Raw genomic sequence first — 17100 nt, 5'->3', positions numbered from 1 at the left:
TATGGCACACCTGTGAGGTGGGATGGATTATCTCAGCAAAGGAGAAGTGCTCACTATCACAGATTTAGACAGATTTGTCAACAATATTTGAGAGAAATGGTGATATTGTGTATGTGGAAAAATGTTTAGATCTTTGAGTTCATCTCATAAAAAATGGGAGCAAAAACAAAAGTGCTGTTTATATTTCTGTTGAGTGTAAATCAATAAAACTTCTAATATTTTAAGAACAATCACAAAAAAATGAACCAAAATCCAGCAAATTCCAGATTTTTTGTGAATGCTCTTAAACATTTTTAACATTTTTTTCCACCAAAAAAAGTTCAAAAATTTCCCAAAAAATGCTGAAAATGACATCAGAAGTTTCACAGTGAAAATATTTTTTTTTCTTTTCCACATTTTCAAACGGGTCAATTTTGACCCACAGGACGACACGAGGGTTGAGCTGTAGCTGAATTAGCTTTAATCGTCCTCCTCGTGCTAAAATCATTCTGCACAAATATACAAACTGAAAGAAAATAATTTAAGGGAAACCCAGAGGAGGCCAACTTTATTGACACGGCTGGTACTTTTCCAGGGTAAAGAGAAGATGGTTTCACCGTTAAAGGTCAAAAACAATGAGAACACAGATGAGGACGCTCTTCCTCTTCTTCCGCTGCACTCATCAGGAAGTAACTGAACTTTCTCAGACACTATTATGATATTCTATCTGCTGAACTGAGCAAAATTAAACAGCTTGCATCACGGTCAAGTAACACGTACAGCATATTCAACTTTAGCACAACATTTCATGCAGGCCGAGCAAAACAAACTCCTTCCTGAGGTTTTTTTTTTTGCTGCTTTATCTCAGTTAAAAATCTCTCAGACAGAAGAGCGTCTTCATCTCACACCGATGCTTCTATCAGACAGCAAAATTTACAATAAATATACATATGAAAATAAAAAAAAATGGAAAAAATAATCAACTATCATCACAAATCAACACTTTACATTCCAGTAAAATGTACAATGCAGCAATCTGTGAATGGCAACGTCAAACGGAAAACCTGTGACGACGAGAAACGCAACGAGGAGGGACAGCGCCGCCGCCATCTTTACTACTGTGCTTCGCTGTGTGTTAATGTGAGAATAGCTTTAGACGCCAGCTGTTGTCAAATTGTTAAAAAAATGACCGAGGAGGCAGTTTTCAGTGCGAATTCGTAGCAGCCAACCGTCTGTCCGAGCGACAGGTTTTCTTCAAAAACAAGAAGAGGAGAGGAGGCGCCGCTTGCTCAGTGATTTTCCTCAAATCAGTGAGCAAGACGTTAAGTTTCATGCAGGGAAAAAGAGAAAAAAAAACCTCCCCTCAGCAGTAGGTCGAGATGAGCAGGGTAAAAGCGAGCGAGTTTCCCCCCGGGTGGCACTCGTCCTGCATCGGATCCCTAAAAAGCTCTGAATAGCTGCACAATCTCCTAAAATCACACCTCCGGAGAATATATTTGGACCAGTGTTGTTAGTCATTACTGACCTTCAAGTTTGTTTCGTTCTGGAAGGAAGAAAACTAAAAACCAGTAACGCTATCAACTGAGTCGGAGCCGCCGTGGTGTCCTGCTGCTATACGGGCGTTTAATCGTTTTGCTGCCTGTGGTCATTGGGTTGCATTCATTCAGTCAATGGCATAGACAAGAACCTGACTCAGTCATTAAATACGGATGGTGGGTTGAGGGGTCGACATTGTTGAAAAGTCCTGATGTAGTAGCTGTTGAGGTGGACGAGTCCTCCGATTAACCAAACTGGAAGAAGAAATTTCCAGGTCCAGATGCTGAAAGATCACAAAAATATTACTGGTAACTCAAACATGTTCACTGTTTTCTCAAAAATGTGACAGCTTTTGTCCAAAAATAAAACAGAAATTACCTTCAAAACTAAAACCTCCCGGACCGCCGAAGAACGCTTTGAAAATGTTGTTGGCATCAAATTCTGCCAGAGACAAAAAAGAAAGGAAGTTATTTATTTTGAAAATCTTTTATCTAGTCGCAAAAAAGTTTTTACAGCTTTTTACTGCGCATCCCTACATGTTTTTTTTTTTTCTGGACCAGGTCTAATGTGGCCAACGAAGCAATAATAAAGTAAAATCTAAATGTTTTCATTCAAGTAGAATAAATTTAACAACTTGAAAATGTTGTTGGCATCAAATTTTGCCCAAAACAAAATAAAAGTAAGCTACTCATTTTTGAACTCTTTATTCGGTTTATGAAAATGTAAAAGAAAACAAAACAAAGATTTAACTGTTTTTGTCACATCTCAGAGACAAACTAGCAAAGATCTGACAGTAAACACAGAGTGGTTTCAGTTCTTGCTCTGGTTTTATGTGGTCTATGTGTGAAGAAAGGAGTGAAATCTCACCTTTTTTTTTTTTTTTTGCATTTTCACAAATAGAATAAACGTTTTGCCAAACCACGTTTTTGAGAATTTCTAGCCTCTCAGAGACAAAGTGATCCAGATCTGAACCATCTGTACAGAATGTTTTTTGATCTGGATCTGGTCTAGTGTGGCCAATTAAGAAAAAAAAAAAGGAAAATCTCAATTTTTGCATTCAAGTAGAATAAATTTAACAACTTGAAAATGTTGGCATCAAATTCTGCCAGAGACAAAAAAGAAAGTAAGAACCAACACAGAGAACTTTCTAACTTTCTCACTGTTAAACTACATGCCTATTAGAAATGATTAAACTTGATATTCTACCTTTTTACATTGGATTCCAAACAAAATATTATATGCTTATTTTATTTTGGCTCTGATGCAGCAAATTCTCTTAATCTTTAGCCGCTATGTGTTCTTGAGCAACCACAGCCCAATCTGAAGAGTTTAAACAGCCTCATATAAATGTTGAAAAGTTCTCTGTTAATAAAAATGTGAGACTCATAAATAAAGACATTTCAACAAAGTTTTGTGTTGGAGTTTGTGTTTTTCTACATCCTGACAGCAAGATTTCCACTTTTGCTGAAACTGTATACGAGTCATCAATCTCCTAGAAAACTAATAATCAGCATCAGTCCTATGAAAAAACACATCGGCTGACATAATTAGGTTTACTCACCTCCCATGTTCATGCCGTCGTCCTCGAGATCCTGCCCGCTGTCGTAGCGAGATTTCTTCTTTGGGTCTGAAAGAACGCTGAAAGCTTCTCCAACCTCCTTAAACTTCTTTTCTTCCTCCTTCTGCACCTCGGGACTCGCTCCACTGTGGCGGTCTGAAGAAATAAACAAAATAAAACACAAAACAGAGGTGTTAGAGTGCATCAATCAATAGAATTTTGCCATTTCCTTTTGCTAAAGTGATGTTCCAAAACGTCTATAAAGATAGATATTAGAAAAACAGGCTGGAGAAATCAGTCACCTGGGTGATGTAAAAGCGCCCGTTTGCGGTAGGCTTTCTTGATCTCCTCTTCCGTGGCGTTTTTATCCACACCGAGAACCTTGTAGTAATCTTTCCGTTTGCTTTTCTTCAACTCCAGCTGAGCATTTTTCAGGAGGTGTTTGTGTTCTATAGAATAAAGGAAAAAGAGACCACGGAGATTAAAACAAAAACACTGTATTTAAGAAGCTCTGACACATTAATGCCAATCTAAGCTAGCTACTTTAAGTCCAGGATATGTCCACAAAATGCATGTGCCAGGAAAACTTAAAACAAATACTTGTTGTGAGAAGAGACTGTAGGACATTCTGTGTCATTCACAGCTCCAGAATTCATCATTAAAAGAGCTCTGATTTAAGTAGTTGGTACAAGACAATGAATGAAATGAAACTTATCTAAAAACCAAGGAGAAACCAAGTTCAAAAGTGATCTAAACCCAATCAAAAACAGTCCAGAACAATGTGCTTTGAGTTGCTTCCATCTAGAGCTCAAACACAGCAGGAAATTCTAAATTCTCCAGATATCCTCTGCTTAACACATCTCAGGAATAATCACCGACAAAGGGCCACAGTCCAATCAGTAACCAGTTACTATATCCTGTAAAAACAGCCACAACCTTTCAGAAACACCCACAGGAGCCTTGACTGTTTTTGTACAGCTGTCTGCCGCCGACCTTAAAAGTCTGCAATATCAGTCATGAAGAAACCATGATTTGGCCTGTGTGCAGCATATAAAGCAATTTTCTAAGCTAACCGAGAGAAATGCAGCAAGCTGAACAAGAATGACAAAAGTAGTTTTAATACATCAGAAGATAGCTTGGTTATATATTGTCACATTTAATTTGATTCATTTACTGCCTAAAGACGGTGGAAAACACAAAGCTAACTAGTAGTTAGTTGCTCACATGGTGCTATATGCTGTTTGCTGCACTAAGGATTAGTACATGATGTCATGGTCGTAGCAAACTTCATCTGTCAGCTATCCACACAGTATACGTCCAGGCATGGCGGTGGCATCATCATTACTGCTGTTGCCAACATGCCACTGAGAAATGCCGTTAAAACTTCTCTCCTGTCATTGATTTAACCCCTTAAAACTCATCTTTCCACATCAAAGCGACATATTAGTGGTTGTATTTACATGGAAATCATCTCTTCCTGCTGTAAAACAGCTCAAATGTAACTCTACACTGGTGCTGCCAAGTGGTACTGCCAAACTTCTTCTGACAGTCTATCAAGTTCTGGCCTCTTTCAACTCTGCTCAGACTCTGTGAAACTACTCCATGCTACACAATACCGAGTTGTAATATTGGAGAAATCCAGTCATTCGTGTTAGTAACGGAAACCAATTCAGTACACTGCAGTTTCAGGTGGAAATACTCAGGTGTTTTCTTGCACATGAGGAAAGCACCATATCACGTCAAAAAGGTAAAAAAGAAACAACAACTATACTTTGACTGGAGGGAGTGAAAACTAATAATGCCTCTTTTTGCAGTGACACGACTGCCCAACACTCGTGATAACAGTCAGATGTTTTCAGCAGAGTCAGTTCAGTTTAAGGTTAAATAACTGAGCTCAGCCATAAAAGAACAGTCTACTTCTCACCTTTTGTCTTCTCCGTCTGGTAAACCTTCTCATAATCCCGCACTGCCTCTTCATACTGCTCTGTGTCCATGTAGCTGCAGCACAAACATGCATATTACAGGTTAAACCGTAAAATAACAGTGCAGACAACGATTCTTAGTGACAACATCAGAAAACTAAAAACAAGATTGACTAGAATCTCCACCAACAACAAAGTGAGGAATCCTCGACGTACCACTGCGCTCTCCTTAAATAGGCCTTGATGTAGGTCTCATCCAGCTTAATGGCCTTCGTGCAGTCTTCAATGGCCTGTTCTAGTTTCTTCAGCTTTCAAAGAAAAAGAAAACGTGTGACCGTGTGAGGCAGAAAGAGGGAAAAAGCAGCAGCGACCTAGATCTGCTGATGCGACAGAAGAAAGACCAAAATAGTGAAAAACTTCATACTGTTATGAAGACAGAGGAGGACTTGTGCTAAAATATGAATTGAAGCAAATGAATGTGTGTGTATTATGTACTATTGATAGAAAAAAAAATATGGGAAAAAATGAGAAACAAAAAAACCTTCCAAAAAATTGTTTGGTGGTTGTGAGAGTAAAAACAACGGAAAATTAAAAGTCTGCATTCTTGCTAGTCCCTGTTCCTGTCTCGTTCTGTCCACCCTTTGTTTCCCCTCACGTCACCACTGAGGTGTAGCACTGCCCTCCCTGGCTCTTAACAGGGAATTCTAACAAAGAATGTCAGCTTAGCTTTCAGGCAGGGCTGGTGATGGTCAAACGCATGCACTAAATAATAAAATATTTGGCTGCAAGACTAAAATATGCATTACTCTCATAAAATGTTGACACCCCTTCCATGGTTTTAAACAATGAGAATGCAGACAAAAAAAAGTCTGCATTTTTTTGGGAGTTTTTTTGGTCACAGCATAAAGAGAATTACTTCAAATCTTAAAACCAAGTAAGGTTAGTTTGACAGCTCAACCGAAAAACAACTTCTATGCACGTTGCTCACCTTAGACCCAACAGTGGCTCTGTTACAGTACAGCTTGGCATTAGTCTTGATGTTGTTTGGGTCTATTGTTAGCGCCTCTGAGTACAGCTCATAGGCAGCCTCAAAGTTTCCTTCCTTGAACGCCTTGTTGCCCTCCTCCTTCTTGGCTTTTAGTGCTTTGGCATTCTGGAAAGACAACATATTCACACAAAGCAAGGTTAAAAGCTACTCTGAGCAGCAAGTGAACTCAGAATGGGTAAAAGAAAAACCACAAAGTCTTGTTTATAAGGCTACCTCCAGCTTGTTTTTGCTTTATTTAGAGGAATTCACAGCAGATTGTGTGATTGGTTTGCAGTGTAAAGGTCAGAAACACTCACTCTGCATGCGAGCCGAGCCTTATCGTGGTCGGGAGCCATACGGAGGGCTTGGACGAAGAACTGGACGGCCTTATCGATGCAGTCCTCGTAGTACAGACAGAGACCGCGAACGTACAGAGCGTCTGCGTTAGTGGAGTCCATCCGCAGAATATCACTGAAAGGAAACAGATCTTTAATATCAATGCTGGAAAACAGACACACAGTGCACATTCCTGCACACATGAGCCAGAAGGGTCCTCCTCTAGTTTATATTACACTCTGTAGGTCAAGTACAATCCATTCTGATCATTTATACAGAGAAAACAACCCTGTTATTGCCTGTGAACTCTTGTATTTGCACGTAAAATCACCAGGAAGAAATGCAGCTTTGAAACATGTGTATACGTAGCAACAGGCTGCATTTAAACCCAAGCAAAGATCCTTTTCTCAACTTTTATCAAGAAGTGTTGGTGTCTAAGTTTAACCAGTCACCCACGAGAAATAAGGAAGTAAAAGTGAAACTTAAATCAAAATTCAAATCAAAAAACAAAAGTTTCAAGAGGTCTTATTTGGCACACATTCATACAGTATGTGCAGTAAAATGCAAAGTAAACATTTCTCAAGGCTGTGCAATGACTAAGATAATACAAAAGAGCATTCTTTAAAAACAAGAGAAAAAAGTCACAACAAAGGTGGAGACTGTGAGCTGAAGAGTGTAACTATATGTTATTTACATGATCAATTATGGACCAATTATGGTCTCAAATTGAAGTCAAACTCAAGTTTTTTGCTCTACAGCGTGCAAACTTCTGCCTCCTTCATTGTATTCAGCCTCCAAATGCACAATTTTGTTAGCCGAGCTGCGCTAGACAACCCACGGCAACGAATTTAATTCTCTGCCAGGGTGGGTCTAGTTACCCTCCATAAGGCTCGAGGTGGGATTCTCTTAAAACTGGCCGGACGAATCACCATGAAGTGTAGAGTCAGAAGGCGGGCGTAACTAAGTGACGACAGAGGCGCGACGATTCTGACAGAAACAACCGGCGCACAATAAACAGTTATCTTTGGACTCGGCTTTGGCCACAGCCCTTAAAGATTTGAAGCTAAAATTCAACTTGAAAGATAAACAAAGGACGGCACTGAAGTGTTTCATTGAGAAGAAAGACGTATTTGGACTTATGCCGACGGGATATGACAAATCCTTAATATACCAGTTGGCTCCGCGGCTCTGCTGGTTGGGAAGCTAATGGGACTTAGCCACAATCCGGCGCTCTAGGAACTACGTCAGCCTATCCGTTGCGCTGATTGGTTGTATACCTACCCAATTGCTGCAGAGCGATTTGAAAGACAACCTTTTAGCCCGCTTCCCTCCCTGTGGAGCGTTCTTAGACCCTTGTGTCTTAAGAGCTGGGTCTAGCGCGGCTAGGCTACAATTTTGTGGCTTTAAAAGCTAAATTGCAGCTACACTGTCATTAAATTAGTTTATTGATGCCTACTAGACTCACACACATACATAATGAGCACTCATAATGCCTTTTAAATGACACAGTGACTTTCCAATTGGGAGAGAAAACATATTCAAAGGCTTTAAAAGTGCAAATGATAAAAATGATAGCTTCCAGTGTCATGATCTTTAAGGATTCTGTTCACATATGAAAACTAAACTGTCGATTCTGTGCTTCCCTACATCGTCCCAAAGGTGCAGTCATGTAAACTCTGACATTAAGCGTAGTAACAGACGTGTCAACGCTAAATTCATCAGCTGCCAGATTCTAAAACTGCTTTAAAATGTAGAAACCGAGGAAGCGCCACAGTTTCTGCAGGCAATCCCTTGATGATCTTCACTTTCAAGGTAAATGAACAAGCTGGAGTGATTAAATTTAAGGCTTTTTCCAGCGCTGTGATTTCAGCTTTAATATCAATCCTTCTTACACCCATGTGCACATCACTGTCTTCGTGGTTCCACAGATCTCTAAATCCTCTTTTGTTGTTTCTGACTGATCAAACATTCAACAAAATCGGCAAAATGGGAGCTGAGCGGAGTTCGTGTTGTGCAATATCCACACCTCAGCGGCTTGTTTTCCCCCTTTTTTCACTCTGACCTGAATGTGACAGACTCCACCATTGTCAAACCTTTTTCTTACGATGCCTCCTTACCTGGCTACAGACTGAGCCTCGGGGTATCGACCCAGCAGGGCTAAACACTCCGCCTTCAGTATCTTGAACCTGTGACAAGCTGAGGCGGACTCCAAGGCACGGTCCATGCAAAAGACAACCTAAAGAAAGCCACAGTTTAGTTGCATTCTGTGGTTATTAGTGAAAGATTGCACCTCACAAATGAGAAACTTACCATTCTGAAATCTCTCTTCTCAAATCCAATCTCCGCCATTCGCTCGTATTCCAGGATAGATTCTGCGTTTCTGAGCTGTCAAAGAAATTTGAGGTATTCAGTGACAATAAGAAGATGTACAGTAGTCAGATTTACAGCTACGACAGGCTCAGTGCTCCTAAAACCACGTCAACCTTGTAACCTAAACACCTCCTTGTTTTCTCAACGAGAATTAACCGCAGCTCCAGCCAATCTTCGCTTAAACCTCTCCATGTCAGACTTCTGAACTTCACTCGCGGCAGCTTGGCCAAAGCCTATTTGACACCGGATAATCGTGTCCGAGTTGTCACATCGTGTTTTCTGAAAGGTGAGGTGGGCTCACCTCCTGCTGGGCCTGGCTGTTGTCCGGCTCCAGTTCCAGAACTCTCTGGAAGCAGCGGCTGGCGGCCATCGCGTTGCCAAGGGACAGGTGGCATTTACCCTCCCGCAGATGTCCCTGTGGGTAGAAGATTTAAGAGTTCACAGCCTCAAGTGATAATGTTCCTCATTTACACCCTCGTAAAAAACTTATCACCAGTCTTTAATTACTTCTTTGCCGTGTGATACACCTTCAACAGGGACGAGCTGGAATAAATGTATTAAGAAGCCCTGCAACACTAATTCCTACTAGCTCTATGGTGTTATAAACTACAATCAAAGTTGCATAAAACCACAAATTCAACTTCTGAAGCAGATGCAGTTTCACGTTAAATGGTTGTATTTATATAGCGCTTTTATCCAAAGCGCTTTACATGATACATCACATTCACCCATTCATTCACACATTGATAGTGGAAGCTGCCATGCAAGGTGCTAACCACGACCCACCAGGAGCAATTAGGGGTTCAGTGTCTTGCTCAGGGATCCTCGGCCTGACATGAGCTCAACGGGCAGAGGATCGAACTGGCAACCTTCCAGTTACAAGACGGCCACTCTACCCACTGAGCCATGCCGCCCACGTTAATCTCTAGCTGAACATATTTAGCAATGAAAGACGAGTAAGGAGGAAAAATCTCCACTTTAAATGGAATTAAATGCCTCGTCACCTTCATGAAGGAATTGTCTAGCCGTACTGCCTGCTGGGAATCCTCTAAAGCCTCTCGGTACCGGCACAGCATCATTAGTGTGGCTGCCCGGTTTCCATAGTAACTTGCATTTTTTGGACACATATCTGTAAAACGAAAAAGAAATGTTATTGACATTCTATCAAGGACAAACAGAATTTGAACGTTTCATCAAAACAAAAAAGGATCCTGCTGACGAATAGCATGAAATAAAATCAAAAATAATTTGGGAATAATTACCGATGGCCTTGGTGTAATAATTGAAGGCTTCCGCATAATCCTTCTTGATATAAAAGGCATTGCCTTGCTCTTTGAAGCCCTCCGCTTCCCTGTGTGAAAGTGGGCAGAAAAAGCAGAAATTTTAGGAGGCAGGAGTGACATGAGTGATGTGAGTTTACTTTATATAATTACAAATGAGGAAAAAACTTCTTGTCTTTTTTAAAATTATTATTCTAACTGCAAGGCTTTTAAGTTGCATGATTCATACTCATGAGCAAAGTGCCAACAAAGCAGGCCAGATGGGGTTGTGACAAAAAATCGAATCGGTCAAATTACATTCACTGAAACTCCAATGTTCAAGTTTCGGTCAAGACATCTGACTAAAAAACAACACAGAATAAAAGTGAAGGCAGCATTAAACGACTGTGCAGCTGTTCATGAGTATCACAGAGAGCGGAAAAGGCAGCTTTCGAGAATGAAGTTGAAGTAGTTGCAAACACAGACCTCAAAACAGGAGCGGAAGCTTAGTCTGATGCTTCCAGCTGTTTGGGACCATTTCCTCTGAGTTTATTAAACGTCTGCAGCATCAGGACCTATATGAGTGTCTCCATTTATACATTAACTACTTATAAACAATCCATGAGATGTCGTAAATGAAGAAATAATATGTGAGGTGTCACACGGATACACAGTTCTTCGGTCCTAAGTTTCGTCACCATTGGATATTATTTGATGTTAAAGTTCAATCCATCTGTTTTAATTCAACTATTTTTCTGTCATTTTTCACAGCAGTGACATTTGACATTAGCACTTGAGCACAGCTTCTCTAATCAGTAAAGTAATAACCAGAATATGGCAACAGGTAGCCCGGTAACAATAAAACATATTTTATTACCCCACTAATTGCTCTAATTTGATCACTTATCACCATGGACAGAATTTACAAGGTTGGAATCATAAACGAGGGATGAACTGTCGATATGAGAACTTATTTTCATTTAAAAGTACGGCACCATCTCTTCTGACTGTTTCGAACAATGGCCATTCAAATCACAAAAAAATTGTGCATGAATAAAGATGAAACCACAGCATGTCAGTATGCGACTCTTTAAGTCTCATATTGATGTAATTTTCAACTAGGCTCCAAACCACGACAGCATGACAGAATTCCTGAAATTCACATAATGCAACATCTACGGAAAATTCCTGAAGGTGTCACCAAGCAGAGAGAGTATGTTCAAGATTGCAAATGACAGCGTGCACAATAGATCATTTCAGTATCGACACTACAACGTGCACAGTCGTCAAACTGCAGGGAATGCATGCAAACTGAGGCAAATCAACCCAAATACTTCAGCCGCTATGAAAAAAAAAGAAAACTTGCACAGTTCCTCCAATTCATGGCTGATCTACAAGTGAAGCCTGTCTGATTGAACATCATTTACTGGAGTATTTTTAGACGTTTATCTACATTAGACAATGCGTGTCGACATGTGCAAAGCAAAATGAGTCAATAACAGGAGAAAAACACAGAGAAGCAAGATGTGGTTGCTAAAAGATGCGTCACTTGTGCAGAAATATTTTTGGTTACGGAAACAGTGACCAAAAACATGTACTGTGGGGGCAGCGTCTTGCAACTGTTGCCACAACAAAACTAATTTGTTTGACCATTTGAATCAGAAGCTCAGTGCAACGACTGCAGAGCCAGATCCTGATGACATCCAATACTAAAACACTTTTTCATATCTTTGCTAGTAGTACACCGAAAGAGAAAAGTTCCAGGCGGCTTTTCAAAAGTGATTTTGATTTTCAACTCACATGCACTCCCTTGCAGAATTATCACAATCATTTTTGTAATAAGAAATTCTTAGAAAATAAGGTTTTTCAGGCCATCTGATACAGGTTCCTGCATTTTTCTCATATTGCAATGTCAGTTTTCTTTTCCAGTGATGTGCAGCCGTACTGTATGTACAGAAACCCTTAAATTCAGTATCAGATCGCAGATTGTGTGTTTCACTAGTCACCCCACAATGACAAATCTCTGGAGGTGCAGCAAGCATGCAGAAGGTTGTGAATGAGTGTTCATTAGAGAGTTAGAGCCAAACATAGAAAGAGCCACAGCAGCAGGGCATGAGGGTCTATTCTGAGCCAACACGTAGCTATTTTATGAAGCAGGCAAGCAGAGCAGAGCCAGGAACATATGACACCATGCTGTGGGCTACTGCCATTACTTTTTTGCAGGCCTTTCATGTTTTACATCACGACCACACAGAGACTGAATGGTGTCACTGGCCAGCTAATGCCATTCTGGGCATATCGCATTCGTGTGAAGCCAGAAATCAACGGCAGATTAATGTTTACAAACGTTACAGTAACTGGAACCCACGAATTTGGCTGAGGGGGGCTGACTAGGGGGGGAGGACGAGCTAGCTGGACGCTGTCCTCAGCCAAATTTAGCTAAACAGTTAGCGGCGGCGCGGCCAGTTAGCTCCCACAGTGCGACGAGAAAATTAGCGCGACGTGGGCTGGAAATGGCACACAACAGCAAGACACTCCGTTATACATGCGTTTCTGCCGCTGACAACGCCGCTGTAGCGTCCCGCACCTTTCCAATTCCTCGTCGCTGAGCAGTTCCATGTCAGGGTCCATGTTCACAGCATCACAGTTCTCCGCCGCCATTTTGCCGTCAATGAGGAGGGGCGTGGCTTCGTGCTGCAGTCGTTACGTACAACTGTAAACAGGAAGTGCTCCGCTGGCCGAGGAAGACGATTTGCTAGCAGGTAGAAAAACACACAAATTAACAATTAATAGCAACAAGAACGCAGTTAATACGAGCGTATGCCATTATTAGACATGTTTTAGTCGGAGCAGCCCGTTTCAGATTAAATAGACGCCTATAATTGTGATATTGTAGCTCTGTATCTTCTCGACAGCTAATGCTAGCTAACACATCGTTGAAGTTAGCCTACTCGCTTAGCTGATGTTTTATAATCTACCTGTTATAACATTATTGAGATCGTGTATGTTGCTGTTAATAAACAATGTATCAGCTCTGCGTTGTTTGGTGCACACATTTTTGTCATAGTATTAACGCTGCAAGATTCTGTAAAACACCTGACATGCATAGGAAAATGTTGTCATATTATTTGCTATGTTGAACGAATTACTGTAGGATATTTTTGTAACTCAATTCACAAGGGGGGAAAAAAAGCATTTCTAAAAAGGTGACAAATAGGCTGTAACTATGGGTCACCAGCCACCAGCCCAGTTGTGGGATGTATAATCCTAAATGTATTCATGTTTTACTCACTGCTTTATGCATTAAAACAAACTTTTAGTGTTTTTTTCCACTGCAAAATCTTTATAAGGCTGCAATGTACAGATTAAGAATATGCAAGGATTGTACTGATGGATGTGGTAGTTTTAAAATAAGTTAGCGTTAACATGTTGTACCCAAGCATTTCCATTAATCAACAGGAAGTCATTGCATACATTAGGGCTTCAAGATATTTCTAAAAATTACCATTTGCCATGTTTTGTTTTTCTGTGACAGATGCAATAGGAAAATTATAGGAGAAAGGACTTTTGGAACTTTCCTTCGATTATGTGACACTCGCAAAAAATATATAATTTTTGCTTTGGATGCCAAATTTTATGTAATCGTTGCACTAATTGTAAGTTAATAAACTGTGTGACTCAACAGTTTTTAATCTGTGTGTCTTCATCAATAAACAGATTTTTTTGACCAGATAGTGAGACATCATCATGGGTAAAAGCTGCAAGGTGGTGGTGTGTGGCCAGGCTGCAGTTGGAAAAACAGCCGTTCTGGAGCAATTACTGTACGCCAATCATGTTGCAGGTATGTCTTATGCCTTTAATTAAAACTGTATTACATTACATATAAAAACAGTCTCAGCTGGTCCTGAGACTCACTAATCAGACAACATCCAACACTTCATTAACCTCAGACCAGCACTGCTCTCCTATTAATCAGAATATACCACGTCATTACATTAACAAACCTAAAACAATATTGTGTATCATCTACTTTAGACTCCAGTGTTTCTAAAACAGTTTTTTGCAAGTGCTTTTTCTACTGACACCACATTATACAAAGTGTAGCATCTGTGTTTCAAGTAAGGTAAAGTAAAAGTGTTTGCTCACAATTTGTAATACCGCAAATAGTTATTGTAATACTTGTGTCTGCCTTTGTTTGTCTACTCGTAGGTTCGGAGCCCATGGAGACTCTGGAGGATATTTACATCGGCTCCATAGAAACCGACCGCGGCACACGAGAGCAGGTGCGTTTCTACGACACCCGCGGACTCCGTGATGGGATGGAGTTCCCCCGACACTACTACACTTTTGCCGACGGCTTCGTACTCGTCTACAGCATTGACAGTAAAGAGTCCTTCAAGCGAATGGAGGCCCTGAAGAAAGACATCGATCGACACAGAGACAAGAAAGAGGTGAGAAAAGAACACAGTGGACACAGTTGACCGTTATTGGCTGCTGTCACATTTTCACTCACTGTGGGTTTATTTTTCACTGTAATATGAAGTCCTTCGCCTCTATGAAACCAGAACAACTATGAAGAAGAAGAGAGAACTCAGAAATATCCTCTGTACGGTTTAACACAGTTAGAATGTCATGAATCAGAATAAAAGTTGATTTTTTTGTGATTATTTGTTTTACAAAAAAATAGAAATAACATGTAGAACCTTGTTCCAAGTGCCCAAAGGCGCTACCAAAACTGGAAAAAGAAATGGAGGCTCTACATACTAATAATATTCTATTATTTACATATTTAATTTGCTTACAATCTTTTCTCCTCTCTGCGCTGGGTAAACATTTCTAGTAAATGATTATAAATGCTAGGAAGAGTACAACATAAAAAAACATCGCTGTGCAAAACATTCTGCATTAAGATACAGAATTTATTAATACTGTAACAGCAGTCATCAGAGTGTCAGATATTATTGGAACTTTGTTTTTGCAGTTACTTTAGTGTGTGTTTAAAGATGGATATGAGGCCTTTATGAAACAGCTTTGGAGCTTTTTGAGACCAGCACTGGCCTCTAGTCATGTACACAGACATCGATTGATCTGCTTTATGCACTTCGATGAGAACTATTCATTTAAATATTTGTTCTCATCAGACAATCTGCTGTAGTTAAAGCTCCAGAGATTCCCCTGCTGTGGATCTAATCTAACAATCCTCATCTATAGGTGACCATTGTTGTTCTGGGCAACAAGCTGGACAAGCAGGACGAGAGGAGAATTGACTCGAACTTGGCTCAGAACTGGGCAAAGAACGAGAAGGTGCGTCTGTGGGAAGTTTCGGTGGTGGACCGACGCACGCTGATCGAACCCTTCGTCTACTTGGCCAGCAAAATGACCCAGCCGCAGAGCAAATCCACTTTTCCTCTCAGTCGCAACAAGAACAAGAGCAGTGGCTCAACAGACAGTTAAAACACCACATACGCCTGGAGGTGTGTTAAAGGGAACCTGGTTTTATGAATAAATCAATATTGATGTCAGAAGGGATGCAGGATTTTGAAAAGGCAGGATGATTGTATGGATATTTATATACACTGTTATAGCATCTATATTTGATGTTCTGGTGGAAAACTACTTTAATTGTGACAGTATAATTGCTTATCTTTATGTTTTATGTCCATGTCAGCTATGAAATGGAAGAATCTTGTGAAATTATGGTCAAACTTTTTCACTTAGCGCATTAGCAGTCGTGTTCGGACCGTAGACTGTGGGTTACGGATCCTACATATTGTAGTTCTTGAACTACTGACAATCAGCATTTTGATCTCCGTTTGTCTCATTATGTTCGCTGTATCGATTAATCAGGACTTTGCACAAATGTACACTGGCTTGTATTTTCTGTACACACAGGCTTTATCAGGAAAAGGTCACACAGATGCTGAATTTCACATGCTAAAGGATCAATGGCTGAAGATGCGCCACTGTGCTGTTTGTTGACGTGGAGATTTGTTACACTAAACATGTATTTGTTGCTGAGACATTGACATTCCCGACCACACGCAGCCTTCTGCACAATCGTCTGAGCATAAGACATGAATAGCGGTTGTTTCTACAGGCTCAGGTGCTGCTTTCTCTGGTTGTTCCACTTGAAAAGCATCACTAGCATACTTAAGTCACATAATATGTTACTGCTGAAGTCAGCATAGTTTTACTGAAGTGTGAAGTCAAACATTTTAGCAGCTTTGGAATCTGTTTCATTGAAAATATGAACAGTGTTGGTATTATCGTGAAAACTGTGTTTGTGCATACATGCAACGTTTTTTATTGGAATATCAAGCTTTTAATGTATAAATGTCCTTGAAGTGTGCTCACTTGATGTTTGTTTGCGTGTACTGTGAACAAATTAAAGCCTTTTTTGTGCCTGAAGATAGTTTGTGGTTTTGCTGAATCCTTTAAAGCACAGGAAGACTCTTCATTCAGATTTGTGAGCAAATAACTGAACAAGAGAGTTAATCTTTTTTTTTTTAAAATGGCAGTTTCATGATGTTTACTTTTAAGTATTTATGAGTGAAAGTGTGTTTGTAGTTCGAAATAGAAAAGCTTGTAATTCATACAGTTGTGACAAAAACCGGTTGCTGATCTTATTTCTAAGAACCACATCGATAATGAGTGCTACAAATGAATACAAATGGTGATTTATTGTTATTTCTACTAGTAATGATGCTGGATAAAGTTGTGAAGATTCATTTTATATCGTGAGTATCTGCTGCCCTCCAGTGTTCACAGTGAGAAGCTGCAACACCATCCACTGTACGATTGAACCATACAGCAAGAAAACCTCTAAAAACTAAAGTAACTAAGCAATAAGAGCCAAGAACGTAAATAGACGTACACAAAAATCGGTGTAATCTGTACATATTGTCATTACTATTTTTAAATTTGCCCGATAAATTTCCATAATTAATAACGTTGTCAATCCTAAAATTTTGTTTAATCTGGTAAATTTGTGTTTTTAATCATTTTGTGGAGTTCTAACTGGAATATTTTCATTATGCTCACATGATAAGTAACACTGTAATGTCATAGCAGTAGTATTTTTAACTTATTCGGGAAATTCACAACACACTAATT

At 40.0% G+C, this 17100-nt stretch overlaps 2 protein-coding genes across 3 annotated transcripts; one reads left to right on the top strand and one right to left on the bottom strand.

Moving 5' to 3' along the window:
* Positions 1–519: 519 nt before the first annotated feature.
* Positions 520–12688, bottom strand: dnajc7 (DnaJ (Hsp40) homolog, subfamily C, member 7). 2 transcript variants are annotated; one of them, XM_022193591.2, is made up of 14 exons: positions 12575–12688; positions 9991–10079; positions 9733–9857; positions 9030–9143; positions 8669–8743; positions 8476–8594; positions 6340–6493; positions 5984–6148; positions 5212–5303; positions 4998–5071; positions 3376–3522; positions 3077–3229; positions 1894–1956; positions 520–1798 (listed from the first exon to the last, which is right to left on the bottom strand). In XM_022193591.2, the coding sequence occupies exons 1-14, from the start codon at positions 12646–12648 to the stop codon at positions 1761–1763; spliced, it is 1482 nt and encodes a 493-aa protein (XP_022049283.1). In that variant the 5' UTR covers positions 12649–12688; the 3' UTR covers positions 520–1760. The 2 variants fall into 2 exon arrangements, with proteins under 2 accessions (XP_022049283.1, XP_051797167.1); XM_051941207.1 differs by lacking the exons at positions 520–1798; positions 1894–1956 and adding an exon at positions 2508–2617.
* nkiras2 (NFKB inhibitor interacting Ras-like 2) lies at positions 12635–16395 on the top strand. Its single transcript, XM_022193593.2, has 4 exons — positions 12635–12749; positions 13705–13828; positions 14197–14438; positions 15199–16395. Exons 2-4 carry the CDS (start codon positions 13735–13737, stop codon positions 15439–15441), a joined length of 579 nt encoding a protein of 192 aa, XP_022049285.1. The 5' UTR covers positions 12635–12749; positions 13705–13734; the 3' UTR covers positions 15442–16395.
* Positions 16396–17100: the final 705 nt, after the last annotated feature.

The sequence above is a fragment of the Acanthochromis polyacanthus genome, chromosome 21 (genome assembly GCF_021347895.1).
Source record: "Acanthochromis polyacanthus isolate Apoly-LR-REF ecotype Palm Island chromosome 21, KAUST_Apoly_ChrSc, whole genome shotgun sequence".
NCBI lineage: Eukaryota > Metazoa > Chordata > Actinopteri > Pomacentridae > Acanthochromis > Acanthochromis polyacanthus.
The sequence above is the reverse complement of the archived record's forward strand: the minus strand, read 5'-3'. Positions and strand labels throughout refer to the sequence as shown.

Coding starts and splice junctions, on each gene's coding strand:
- dnajc7 (XM_022193591.2), bottom strand. CDS start 12,648: ATGGCGGCGGAGAACTGTGATGCTGTGAACATGGACCCTGACATGGAA. Junction 9,858..9,990: donor TTATTACACCAAGGCCATCG/GTAATTATTCCC, acceptor TTCGTTTTACAG/ATATGTGTCCAAAAAATGCA. Junction 8,595..8,668: donor AGAAGAGAGATTTCAGAATG/GTAAGTTTCTCA, acceptor GGCTTTCTTTAG/GTTGTCTTTTGCATGGACCG.
- nkiras2 (XM_022193593.2), top strand. CDS start 13,735: ATGGGTAAAAGCTGCAAGGTGGTGGTGTGTGGCCAGGCTGCAGTTGGA. Junction 13,829..14,196: donor GTACGCCAATCATGTTGCAG/GTATGTCTTATG, acceptor GTCTACTCGTAG/GTTCGGAGCCCATGGAGACT. Junction 14,439..15,198: donor GACACAGAGACAAGAAAGAG/GTGAGAAAAGAA, acceptor CCTCATCTATAG/GTGACCATTGTTGTTCTGGG.